This window comes from Hydra vulgaris, chromosome 12 (assembly GCF_038396675.1).
Source record: "Hydra vulgaris chromosome 12, alternate assembly HydraT2T_AEP".
Classification (NCBI taxonomy): Eukaryota; Metazoa; Cnidaria; class Hydrozoa; order Anthoathecata; family Hydridae; genus Hydra; species Hydra vulgaris.
Genome location: NC_088931.1, coordinates 67,097,501 through 67,112,500, shown reverse-complemented (window position 1 = coordinate 67,112,500; position 15,000 = coordinate 67,097,501). Strand labels below are relative to the sequence as shown.

Genomic DNA, 15,000 nt, shown 5'->3' with positions numbered 1-15,000 from the left:
AACAAGGTTTAGTTCAAAGAGAAATATCTGAAAAGCTTGGTTGTTCATTATCAACTGTAAGTAGAACTTTAAAAAGGCATAAAGAAGAGCCCCAATTAAATTTTACTTCAAAGATGAGATCAGGCAGGCCCGGAGCAACCACCTCAAGAACTGACAAACTTATTGGCCGGATCAGCCATGCAAATCCATGGCTATCTGCACACGAGATTTCAAAAGAAATTTTTATTGAGAAAAAAGTAAGTGACCGAACAGTTAGAAGAAGGCTTTTGGTTGATTTCAAAATGAAGGCATGCAAGCCAGCAAAAAAACCTTTTTTATCATTAAAAAACCTAAAAGATCGAAAAACATTTTGTCAGTGCTACAAAAATTGGACTGGAGAAAATTGGTCTAAAGTTCTTTTTTCTGATGAAACATGTATTAAACAATTTAATGTTACAAACAACTTTGTAAGAAGACCAAAAAACTGTAGATATATGCCAAAATATACAGTTAGCAGTGTCAAGGCTCCTGTGTCTTGAACTGCACTTATTTCCAACAGGATGGTGTACTATGCCACACAGCCAAAATTGTAAAGAAGTGGTTTGCTGATGAAGGAATTCAAACCCTTGAAAATTGGCCTGGGTCATCACCAGATCTTAATGTTATTGAAAATTGTTGGCATATTATGAAAGTAAAAGTTGCTGCCAAAAAGCCTAGATCCTATAATGATTTAGTTGAAGCAATCAAATCAGTGTGGATCCATGAAATTACACCAAATTATTGTACAAAACTTGTTAACAGCATGCCAAAACGTATCCAAATGGTAGTTGACAATAACTATGCTTCCATTAAATATTGAACTTTTATCATGTATGTGCATGTACCTATCATCTTTAAAATTGTTATAAACACTTATTTTATTGAAAAAAATAAAAAAATTTACTTAAATATATTGATTTCATAACATAAAATATGATGTTCCAGGACTTTTGGCCACCACTGTATATATATATATATATATATATATATATATATATATATATATATATATATATATATATATATATATATATATATATATATATATATATATATATATATATATATATATAAATTTTGTTAGTGTATTCTACAAACAGAGTGCTCAATGTTCTAAAAGAACAGAGCAATAATAAATTATTAAAAACACTTATCTAATTTTTGATTACTTCAACACTGTGTTTCACCATCAGTAGGTTCATCAGGAAGAATCTACAAATTAATACAAAAATACAAAACATTCTTCCTGATGAACCTACTGATGGTGAAACACAGTGTTGAAGTAATCAAAAATTAGATAAGTGTTTTTACTAATTTATATATATATATATATATATATATATATATATATATATATATATATATATATATATATATATATATATACATATATATATATATATATATATATATATATATATATATATATATATATATATATATATATATATATATATATATACATACATACTTACATACATACATGCATACATGGATGCATACATATATATATATATATATATATATATATATATATATATATATATATATATATATATATATATATATATATATATATATATATATATATATATATATATTAGTAAAAACACTTATCTAACTTTTATCTTCTACAGCATGTTTCGCCATCAGTAGGCTCATCAGGCTTCCTGATGATGCCTGATGAGCCTACTGATGGCGAAACATGCTATAGAAGATAAAAGTTAGATAAGTGTTTTTACTAATTTATTATTGCTCTGTTCTTTAAGAACATTGAGCACTTTATTTGTAGAATACACTGACATAATATATATATATATATATATATATATATATATATATATATATATATATATATATATATATATATATATATATATTAGTAGTAGTAGAAAATCACTTAACAAAATTTTTTTTTTTTTTTTTTTTTTTTTACATACATACATACATACATACATTCATACATAGTCTGCACTTTTATTGGATTCTCCAAAAGTTCTCATAGTTATAGTGTACATAGCAAATTAGTTTCGTAATTATACGAGCTGATAAAAATTGTGAATAAATTGCATATCAAAACATTCAATTGTTGTTAAATTGTTATAAAATACAATACCTTTTTTTCCTCAACTTGAATTTGGTAGCTAAAAATAACAAGCACCCTAAAAAAGAAAAAAAAAGTTGTATAAAAATTTTATAAAAATTTTTTTTTTGAATTTTTTCTTTCAAATTAAATTTTTCTAGTTTATTTAATTAAAGTTTGATATTTTATTTCAAATTTGTTTCCTTTTTTTAGAATTGTTTTTTTTCTTTTCTGTAGATAAGTTTAGATTTTTGCCACGAATTATTGAAATGCTTTAAAAGTTCAAAGATGGGAACTGCTGTGGTTAGTGCGTCTAAAAAAGTTACTTTAAACGTGGTTACACAAGGCAGGCAACCACACATGCTTTCTGGGGCTTACTATTAGACAAACTCTTTACTACTATGTATCCAGAAAAATATTGAGCCAGAGTCAACAATCTGTGGACTCTATGCTATGGATAAATTATGATATATGGATAAATTATGATTTTATAATTTAATAATGTTAATTGAACTATATCTCTCTTTCAGTGACGGCTCCAGCATTTTTTGGTGTTTGAGATATGTATGTTTATACTTATGTAAAATAATGATGCTTTGCAAAAAGTTGTGATGATTGGAGACTGGGAACAAAAACACTATTCTCAACTAGACTTATATTCTTCGATAAATTTTAAGTTTCATAGTATTATCTCCAATTTGAAGGGGTCCTCCTCCAATTTGAGGGGGTTACAAATTAGAATTACCTATGTCAAATAATGATTGCAAAACATCATTATTTGACATAAGTATAAACAAACAAATGTTTAGAGTTTGCTCCATGTCTGGAAGTTAGCTATCTCAAACACCAAAAATTGTTTGATCTGTCAATGCTCTTTTTATGATACATTACAGTTTGATTCAATATATTTTTCTTGTTTCTTAAGTAATGTTATTTTTTATTTCTTATGTAAACTATTTTTAAAGTAGTCATAAAAATTTCACTATTAATTTTAGGTAGAGTTTCAGGATTGTTACAAAGGTAAAGCTGTAAGCAATTTTATAGATATCAGTCAATCATTTGGATGTAAAAATGCAGAACAAATAGCATTTAGATTGCTAAAATGTAAAATGGAATATAAAAATACACAAGTTATATTGTCTACAAATTGAGTACAACAGAATTTATCAAGTTTACAATTGAGGAATGAGGTTTTGATAACTTTAATGCAAAGGTTAGAATATCTATAGATGGTGGTCAAACATTTTAAAAGTTATCATTAATGTTTTTGATTTAAAAAATTATTATTTTTCATCTGTTGTTTATTGTTGTCATTGTGAAAATGGTTTCAGAGGATAATGACAATCTTGAAAAATTATTGGCACTCTATAAACTTGAAGAAGTGAATTTTAGTCTGGCAATTGATCTAAAGTGTGAAAGTTGTTTTTTGGACTTTTTTTTTTACTCTGGCAAATATTTCATATTGTGAATGAGAATGCTCCCTCAAAGCAGTGAAACTATGAACTTGGAGTTTGGCTCCATAGACTTGTGTTATAATCAATATGTATGTAATAGGAAAAAGATTAAAAATGCAGAAATATAAAATATTATAAATCCTCATTTTATATACTTAAAAGAAGATCAAGAAATGTTTCTTAAATGCCATGTCCCTCTACCTGAGCACCGCATTATGATGGGAGTTGTGGATAAACTTTGTACTTTGCTTTTGTGTTTATCAAAACTTGTTAAAAACACATTTCATACTAAGTGAGGGTACCATGGTGTTAGTTTAGATGGAAACAATGCTAAGAGATTGTAGAACACAATAGTATAGCTTAGGTAGTTATGCAGAACAGTGTGGTGAAGTTGTCTGTTATTTAAAAAACTTGGATCAACTGTAAAAGAACCATAGGACACAAAAACTATGAAGAAAAGCTAAAATCTGCTGCAGTGGATGTTATTTTAAGCAATTAATAGCATTAGTACTTTTTTTTTTTTGTTTAATGTATTTTTTTTTGTAAATGAAATTATACATGTTGATTGCTTATTTTGATTGCAACAATGGCTAAATTTTAAAAAAACTTTTTAAGAAGTAAAGCAAAACATCTTGTTTTAATTTTGAAAATATACACAATTTGAACATAAATTGTGTTTACTAATGTATATGATTGATTAGATGCAAAAAAATTAGCAATGGGGAGAGTTTCAATTTGACAGTTAATTAGGAGAGCACTGTGTTCATTTTATCAGAAAAAATAAACAATCATTGGTTACCCCTCAGGCAAGTCATAAAAACAGTTTATGGGGAGTCAATGTCCAACACCTATTTTGACCCCTGTACATCATTATTATAATATATGGTATTGAATCAAACTAAGCAAAACACTATTTTACTGAAAACAGACCAATCACAGCAATATATTTTTGCTCTGGAATGTGTATATAAACTTAAAGTAATATGTATATAAACCAAAAGATAAGCAAAATAAATTTTGCATGATAGGTGTTATTTAAATTGTTTATAAGTGTTGCTTTAAAGTAACTAAATGTTTGCATGGCATAGTAAATAAAATAATTGAGTCAAAAATCTCCATTAAATTTTAAAGAAATACTAATGGACTTTACAAGAATGCTTTTTTGATAGTAAACAACTTCAAAACATCAACACTAACTATCAAGTAAAGATAAACTTTCACAGTTGGGTATGAGATTATACATCTGATAGTTAGGGGCTTTCCCCTCACTTTCTCATTGCTAAAAAAATAATTGAGAAAGGAGACATCCCCTCAAACTTTTTCTCAACTACAGCAATAACTATTACTATATTAAAAAGTTGTATAAAAAAGAAGTTTTTTATTAACATTTTTCTTTTTTAACTGATTTTTATATTTCAAAATAGATTGTTGGTTATGTTGGTGAAGCAGTAATTACAGTGTTTGTTGTAACACGTGATAATGAGCCACATTTACATACTGCTACAGGTCCTGGATCAAGTAAGTTTGAATGTAAAGAAGTCAGGTTATCAAATGGAGTGCAGGCTATTCAAATGACTATGAAACCTACTGATAGAAATGAAGAAATGTTAGCAGTGTATGTTTTTATAATATTTCCATAAGATTTTAATTGACATTTTTTAATGACAGTTTTTATTCTTGATTTGGTATCTTAAGTTTAGGGTTTTAATTAATCTCTTAATTTTCTAAATTTTCAATTAACTTTCATAATTTTTAATTAATTTTCATAATTTTCAATTAATCTTAGTTTAATAATTTTCAGTTTTAATTTTTTTAATTTTTTGATTTTACAGATTTGATCAATTAAGCATAAGAAGAATAAGAAACTGGGAGGCAGACAAAGAGTTGCGAGACAGAGGCATTGAGCCTGTTACATGGAAAACCAAAAAGAAGGAAGCTAAACTTGCTTTTCATGTTTCTATACCTCCATCAAAACCTCATTCTGGATATGAACTTACAGCTTACTCAAGGCCTTTTCAATGCAGTAAGCTATATCTTATTATAGCTATATCTTATTAGACATTATTTTACTTTTAAATAAGTAGGATTGTTATCGCATGTATGCATGTATCTATGAAAATATGTTAGGCAAATTATCATTATTTTTATTATAATATGTGTCAACATCATTTTACTATTAAAAAATCCTATTATGAGGTTTAAATCTTTCTTTTGTTGCTAAGAATATTAAATTTATCTTACACGTGTATGTATGTAATTATCATTAGATTACATATTTATACACGCATAATTTTAATTTATTAGCATCAATAAATAAAAGTTCTCCTAATACTTTTTTTTTTTAAATTTTAATTAGATTTATATATATAGGCTTGCATGGTAGTCGAAAAGCTTCTTCCATAAACTGTAATTTTAAAGAGAGCGCTAATAAACCAGACCAGAAAAAAATTAAATAATTATAGAATAATTTTTTTTTTCTTAAATGATAAACTGCCTGCCCTAACCAAACCCTCAGTCGATGTAGCAGCACTCTGTTGCGAGTCAGGCTATAGGATAGTTAATGTAGTAGTACTCCGTTGCGAGTCGGGTTTTAAGATAGTTGATGTAGCAGCACTCCGTTGCATATCAGGCTATAAAATAGTCGATGTAGCAACACTCCGTTGCGAGTCAGGCTATAAGATAGTCGATATGGCAACACTCCTTTGTAGCAGCAGGCTATAAGATAGTCTATGTGGTAACGCTTTGCGCATGTTATAAAAAAATGTTTTTAAATAACAAAAACACTATTAATTAAAAAAAAGCTTTCTAGTCATTATTATTGTGGTTTTTGAAAAAATAATAAAACTTAATGTACTTCTACATTAATTTAATTGTTTTAACTTTTCGACGACAATAAAATGTAGCTTAATTGTTGAGGTAACAAAATTGTTGTTAAAAGAGACTTTTTTACATTTAAAGTCTCTTTCAACTACGAGATAAGGATATATATATATATCAATCAGCGCTCGGAATTAGGGTCCGCATTCGGTAATGCCGACCTAACTGTCAACCTAAAAGTGTTTGTTCTATGTTTTATGCTAAAACCTTTGTATCAAATTTCTATTGCCGACCTCTTAATGATTGAGGTAGGCGAATTATTGCCGATTTCATTTTTCCTAATTCCAAGGGTTGATATTTATATATGTGTATGTGTCTTTTTTTAATGATGTATTTATGCTGTGTGAAATGTTTTAGCTGCACCATCAGGTAATCCAGAAATATATTGGTCTAGTCATGCAGAAGGTTCTCCTGTAGGTGGTCAAGAAATGGGATTTCATGGAAAAAAATTTGCATCTGGTTTTAGAATAAGATTTTTTTCTAAAGATGATGATGGTTAGTGACATTTTTAGGCATGCTTACAACTGTGGTCAGTGACATACCTAGAAATGAACATGTGTGTGAACAATTTTTTTGCACATAACTTATTAAAAAATTGATTTAATTAATTTTTTGAAGATAATAGTACTTTATTTTCTTATTCGCTATATTTAAACACTTGGTACTCACCTTGAAGTTTCAAATTAACACTATTATACAAATTACAATCAGTTTTTTTTTATCTACCTGCTGCTTTGCGTGTCACTGACCAACAGCTATTTGTTTATAAATTAAAAATACAATTTAAATTTTCAAAGAATTTTTTTAACTTAGATTTTTATGGTTAAACTTTTCTTACTGTTATGACAAATAAGATTAGGCCACTTATAATTATTATGTATAATTACTTATTAATTCAAAATATGCGTGGTTGCAACACACTAACAATCACCCATTGCATGGGTGGTTTTGTAGTTATCAACCAATAGGAAAATATCTCAAACTCTCCATATATACTAAAATCATGTGTAATTCTATCATTATTATCTTAGAGTATGGCTACGACATTTGCTAAACGTACACAAGTACAAACTCAAGACAGCAATTCTGAACAAAGGACTGCTGCTCAATTGAAGATACCCAAGGCAACTGTTTGTGATATCATTTAGTACATCAACTAAACTGATGGCATTAATCCTGGAAAATAGTGCAGAAGACTAAGAATTACCACTTCTAAAACCAACAAAATGATATGTTGTTTAGCTGTTAAGGGCATTGGACAAATTTTTACTCAACTGCCTTTTAGTGTGAATGTTACCAGCACAGTTTGAATACACCTTGCCAAGGACCTAAATTTTTAAGCTTACTGGGCTGCTTTAAAGCCACATTTTTCTCAAAAAAATATTTGTGATTGCCTCCATTTTTACAAAGAACACAAAGATTAAATAATTAAGTTTTAGTGACATGTCATATTTTCAGGGGAAGCACAAGTTAAACAGTTTGCACACACAAAGATAATGTTTGTTGATTATCAAACTCACGCTTTAATCCCTGATATGTTGCGTCTTCTGTTAAACAATGTGTCCAGCAATTATGATTTGACATGCAATAAGGTAGGACTATCAGTTCTGCCAATTGTTTGGAAGAACAATTTGTTTGAAACTTTGAAGAACACATTGTTTCAAATTAAAAATTTTAACATTTTCATGCACAATGATATATATCAAATATCAACATAATCTCTTTCATGAGTAACATATCCATTCAAAGGCTTTATTTCAAGATGTTGTCTTTTTCGAAAATTTCTTTCTTTGAATGCACCATTGGAGCCAATGACACTTCTGGATCTTTTAGGTCAATCATGAATAAAATACTATGGGTATCCAAAAATTTAATGGTCAAATTCTTAACATTAAGATTATTGTTTGTTGTTGCAACGTTATTGTTTGCCTTGGGTAGCTTTGCCCACCTAGCAAAATCTATAAATCAATGTTTCGTCCTTTATCAAATAGTCATAAAAAATAATCTTTTTAACTCTCATTAAACAGTTCTCTAAATTTTTGATGTTTATTGTTTTGAAATTGGCTGAGCAAACGTGGTACTCAATTCGAAGAGTTTTTTAGTCAGATACTGGTATATGTGTTGCTTTGTGAAATCTTAAATGTTCCAATTTTTCCACAAATTAATTATATGATTATTGATTCTTTTGGCAATATTGTTTGTTGTGTTGCACACATACCAATTGCAATACAAATACTAATTTTCCTGATCTTTTTCCATTTTTATTCTTCTACTGCTAAAACTTCTTTTGAAAGCAGAAAGCTTGTAGCAAAAAATTGAAGAATGTTTTTTATTTTTAATGATTTAGTTGATGAACATAATCTTTTCCATCAATTTGAAGCCAATGTTAAGTCAATAACTGTCCATAAAAAACTCCTCCTTTAATTTAATGTTATTCACCTTCCCAAGGCCTAGAGGGCTGCTATAGTCGTTGTGGCTACATTATTGTTGTTGCAACCCTCTCTCAACTCTTTAACTTCAAAATGCAAACATTGACAAACAAGGTCACTGTGCAGAGAAACAAGTTAAGTGCAGTACTACTAGAGATGTGTTGGATATTGAATTTGGAACTTCTTGCTTATAAAGCAAGAGTGCTTCACCACCCATAATTTACATTTACATCAATAGTTAGCTTAATCAGACATCAAAATATCAATGCTGGTATTAAGCAAATTTAAGGCAATTGTATGGATTACTTCATGTGCATCAATTTGTTAAGAAGTTTAAAATATTACATAGAAGGTTTTACTTTGTTTCTCTTGGTTAAAAAATAAATAAACAAAAGTTACTATTAGCTTACATTGTCTGTTGTTTGCTATTTAAGTATCTTTCCTAATACTTGGTGTCATATAGATTAGCAGCCATAAAAATTTCTGTAAAACAAAATTTTTTTTATTTACCAAATAGTTTTTTCAATTCTGTTTCCTATTTTTTTTGTTCAAGTTTACTATGTTTTGATTATCATTATTTTCCAAGTTATAAAAGTTTCAACAACAGACAGCAATATTAGGCAAAATATTTAACAGAAAAAATTCATATATGTTAATACTAACTTTTTCACATTATTGAATAGGATTTACCACTTTTAGGAATTGGTTCTGAATGTTTTAAAGCTTTTAAATTGTGGCATTTGTACTTTTACAATCCTTACATTTTGTTTTAATCGATATATGTCATTTTTTTTTTTTTTTGCATAACTATGTCATCATTGAAAAATTTGTAATCATTAAAAACATATCCTAATATGCATTGCCTTTCGTGTTCCATTGACATTTTTTTATCATATCAATAAAATCCTTGCAGATGTTTTATTTTTATCTCCAGCACACTACTGTTAATGCTCATTATTAAATTTATCATCTAGTTACTAAATAATATGATTCCTTTGATTAGTAATTTGCAATGCTAACAACATCTAAATATTATAATTTCTAAGGTAATTTCATAGTTCAGTTATTAGTGAAAAACAGTTACAATACTTTTGCTGTAATTTATCATATACTCTGTGCATTTAAGTATTCAAAAACCAATATTATACCACCATTAATACGCACTTGTTTCAAAACAACTCCCAAAAAAGTTTAAAATTCTTTCAAAAAAAAGCTACAATGCAATTGCAATGCAATATTATTTATCACATAATTATCATTTTATTTATCACATGGTTATCATATTATTTATCACATAATTATCATATCACATGATTATTTTTTTTTATCACATGATTATTATATTATTTATTACATGATTATCATATTATTTATTGCATGATTATCATATTATTTATCACATGATTATTATATTATTTATCACATGATTATCATATTATTTATCACATGAGCATTAGTAATGTGCTAGGTACCCAGTTCAGACCCAGTAATTTGGCAGCTTTCCTGGGTACCCAGAATCAGCCATTTTTTTTCAGTACCCGGCACTGAGTATCTTAAAAGAAAGATATGTTTAAGTGGTACTTTGAATTGTGTCAAAATATTATTAACAGGATTGCTCATAGTTTTAACTTCAACCAAGCTTTTTGATATAAGTTTAAGAGTGTTGTCAATAATGGAGTCAATAACCACAAAGTCTATTTACTCAATATAGACATGTCTCACTTAAAACATTTTTTTTTCATTTTATTCTCACTAGAGACGAGAAGGTCTACCATTTTTTTATTTTTTGTTGTTGCAATTTTCTGTCTCTTCCATCTATCTGCCTCTAATCTTGTCCATAACATAACTTTTGATTAATTGAACATATAAGCGATTATTTAGCAATAAATTAGAAAAAAAATATAAATTATATATAATACCACAATTATAAAACAAAAATTAGTTAGTCAGAACAGTATTTTTTGAAGTTAATAGAGTTAATTTAGTTTTAAAGCTCTCTTGATGATTTTGTCGAAATAAAAGCGTATGTACTTTATGGACGACCCCTTATTCCAAATATTAACAACCTATTAGTAGTTATTTAATACTAAAAAACTTGATATATTTAGATAAACTTAATTAGTGCAAATTAATCAGTGTTATTTTGTGAAAAAACAATTCAAAGCAAGAGACTTCTCAAGCTTTTATTTCATCTTTTTAACATGGAATCAGTGTTGGGTACCCAGACTCGGACCTGGTTTTTTTTTCCGGGTACCCGGAATCAGGGACTCGACATAAACTGGTTCTGGCACATCTCTAATGATCATCATATTATTTTCACATGATTATCATATTATTTATTACATGATTAACCAATAAACTACTTTCTGAGATATAACATTGACAGTTACAAATAACATATGTCTTTTTCAGTAACTCTGTCTGTTTGCTCTTAAGTTACTAACGGCTAGCAGATTTTTTCATTTCAAGTTAGAAGTAAATAAAGACCAAGAATTCTTTCTAAGTTTGATTCATTGAATGGTTAACTGCACATAGTGTATTCATAATTAACATTTTTGTTACCCAAATGCATGTCTACACACTTATTCAAATTTAAACCACACCTCTGACCATTTAATGGCTTTATTCAAATCTAACTGTAATGACTTAGCATTATCTCTTTGACTTGATGTTAAGTAACTTTGTTTTGTCCTCATATAGTATTGAGTTGCAATTATATATTTTTTTCAAAGTATTAATTAATGCTACAATGAAAATAGGCTCATTTATTTAATTCATTCATATAAGTTCTTGTAGTATGCCACATATGGCACATATGTTTCATAACTGACTCTAAAAATATTTAAACAACAAAACAGTATGCTAATATAAAAAAATGATAGTTTTTTTAATAAATATTAAAAATTAAATTTTAATTTATTTCTGTGCTAAAATTAAGAAAAATATTTCTGTGTTAAATTTAAAAATAACAAGAACTAAAAAAAGGCACACATCTCTAGTTTCAATCAATTCAATAGTCAAAAAAGAATTTTAGTGTGTAGCTTTATTTTTTTATTTAAACTAAATTTGTTAAATCATGTTTTAAAAATATGTTTATTTGATGAGAAATTTTTGCCTCAAAACTCCTTATAAAATTGTTTTTTCTCAAAATGTTTATTGATGTATTTTATAGATGTCCCTTCATATATTGCAGTGTCATATGACTTCCCTAAAAAAAAAGGAGCACTGGTTACATAAACAAGTATCATATGTGTTTCAGGTCATGTCGTTCCACCTGTCTGGACTTTTCATTGGTATTGCTTTAATTAATGGAAAATTTAAGACATTTCAGATACAGCAAGACTTGATTTGATTTACCCTTTTGAAAATGTTGGAATACTTTGCTTAGATACTTAGATACTAGAAATATTGGAATATTTTGTTGTTCTGCAGTAAATAAAGTTTTGTTGATCATGGACAACCATGAGTCCCACTTATCTGTGGATGAATTTACTGCAAGATCAATTGTTATTTTTATATTTCTATTGCACACATTAAATAAACTTCATTTATTAGACAGAATTTGTATTTGGGCTGTTTAAGTATTTTTACAATAATTGCCTGGATTTATGGATCTTAGTGCAATTTGATCGAACTGTTTGCTTTTTTGCAGACAGTTTGACCACATCCTTCAAAATGGTACTCAAGCCTGAAATAAACCTGCTACTCCTACAAATAAAAAATTTGGATTTAAATTTAAAATTTGTAATATTCTGAGAATAATGTTAGATTAAGAATTGAACACAACATAAAGTTTAAGGTGTGCAGACCGCCATATTTACTTCAAGTAATAATAATAACACAAGGCATGTGTGTATTATGCCGAACATGGGTATTACAAAATTTACATTTGAAGATATTGTATTTGTCTTTATTCTTATTGAAAGTCTGAATAAAGTTATTCAAATTTCTCATGGAATATTTGAGGAAAACTTTTAAAATTTAGTGACAATCCTGTATAGTTAAATCAGAAATAAATTTTTTTTTTTTTTATCAAACATCTAATGTCAACATTATTTGCATCAAAATACCACTAGATCTAAGAATTTAAAGAAGTTTTAAACATACATACATTTTAGTGAGGGTTTTCTCACTAAAACCTAGACTTGATACATTCTTTTGCTTAAATAAATGTAGGCTGTTTGATAGAGTCAAATTATCTTTTTTTTTTTTCAGACAATTTTTTATTTTAGTAGTTAGATTAGACAAAAAAATCTTTAAATTTTGTTTTAAAAATTGATATAGAAAATGATACAATAGAAATAGAAAATATGCATGGAAAATTATACAATTAAAAAGAAATAAAAATAGAAAAATTAGAAGTTGATAAATGTAACATAATATAGTATTGTACTTGAATATAAAATACTTTTTTAGATAAATAAAAATGAAGTGCTTATAAAATTTATTATTATTTGTTATTAAATTTATTAAAAAGTTTTTTTAATGGTTTTTAACATTCATTTCAACACAGTGGTCAAAGTAAACACAGCAGTCACCACACTAATCGATTGTTTGTTTCATGAACTCCACTTGATAAAGCTCCAATCTATAAAAACTATATAAAAAATAACAGTGCTTTAAATAGACAATTTTGTTGAAATTATTTAAACAGACTGCCTTATTATACATGGGTTGTTTTTGGCAGACCTATGTAACCTATGTCTTGGTATATGTAACCTATGACCTATATCTTGGTAGACCTATGTAAATTCAACTATATACATCTATGTATAGTTAGGCAGGCTGCATACAAAAGTTATGGGAGAGTTTTTTAAAACTTTTTAATATGAGAAAAAATAAAACTTTCTTATGTTTTATTATCTTTTGATTATTTTTATATATGTAGGTTCATCTTTTAAATATTCAGACAAAATGACAGTTGATTTATATAAGTTTTTTTTTAAAAAAAAACTAGGAAAAGCCTGGGAAGCATATGCTGATATTGATAGGAATAAATCTAGCTTGGTAATTTGTTATCTTTTAAATTTAGAACTTGTTTTTGTGTTCAAAAATTTAAATAAATTCATTACAGTTACAGTAACATTTTTTACCTTTTTTTTTCCAGCATGCTTGTGTTTTTAAAGTACCACCATATTTTCAAACCCATCTGGTATCTGATGTTTCAGTTTATATTGAAGTTCGAATTGGTTCGGAAAAAGAGCCACGAATCAGCGAACCAGTGCAATTTACATATCTTGCCAAATCTGAAAAAAAGTGTAAAAACTGTGATCAGTATAAAAGTTTTATTACAGCCATCCATCAGTTGTTTAATGGTAGACAAGATCTTAATGGGATTGTTGGATTGCTTCAAGATGTTTTAAACAAAAACAGTGAAAGCACTAAAATTGATAATCAAGTTTTAGAAAGTTTTAAAAACGTTGAATCTTCTGCAAGCATGAACTTGAATCAAAACATGGATAGTAAAGAGTTTCCATTTGTTAACGTAAGTCATAATTCGCATTTAAATTTCCCAATTAATACAAAAAGGAGTGGGGAAGTTCAAATACTAAACAATTCTGAATTCTCATCTGAAGTTAATTTTACAAATGAACTTAAGCCAAGAAGAGTCTCTGTTGGAGGCTTTAACAATCCTTTATCTAACTCATCTTTTACACATTTATATCCAAATGGACAAGCTGATCTTTCTTTACAAAATGTTTCCACACATTCATCAATGTTTTCACAAAACTACATTAACTCATTAACAAATACATTTAATAATGGCGACAGTTATTCATCTTCTCACACTACAGGTCTTCCATCTGTTGAACAAGAAAATCTTATAATAAAAACTGATCAAGCTGATAGCTTAGAAAATTACTTAAACTACTCTCAAATAAAAAATAATAATGATTGTATGTCGTTTGCTGATTCTGAGCATGGCAATATTATGCATAAAGAGAAAAAGTTAATTGATAATTCAGTTTCTAACACTTTGATGAATGATTCAGAAAATAGTCATCAAAATTTTAATAGTTTCAGTAACAGCCAAGTAGTATTACCTGCATTTACTTATGCCTCAGTTGATCTTCATCAAAGTCCTTTACAGGCATCCTGTTGTTCTACACCTGTTGATAAAGATTTAACAATACTAACA

General features: G+C 27.6%; 1 protein-coding gene across 6 annotated transcripts in view; it reads left to right on the top strand.

Annotated features, from left to right (window-relative positions):
* Positions 1–15,000, top strand: part of LOC101236754 (uncharacterized) — a 71,927-nt gene that overhangs the window by 44,587 nt on the left and 12,340 nt on the right. For all 6 annotated transcript variants that reach the window (XM_065814204.1, XM_065814208.1, XM_065814206.1 and 3 more), the window contains 5 exons: positions 4,980–5,170; positions 5,388–5,578; positions 6,790–6,927; positions 13,819–13,868; positions 13,969–15,000. The exon at positions 13,969–15,000 is cut by the window's right edge and continues 835 nt beyond it. In XM_065814204.1, coding sequence (XP_065670276.1) covers positions 4,980–5,170; positions 5,388–5,578; positions 6,790–6,927; positions 13,819–13,868; positions 13,969–15,000 — 1,602 coding nt within the window. The remainder of the gene's footprint in view (positions 1–4,979; positions 5,171–5,387; positions 5,579–6,789; positions 6,928–13,818; positions 13,869–13,968) is intronic.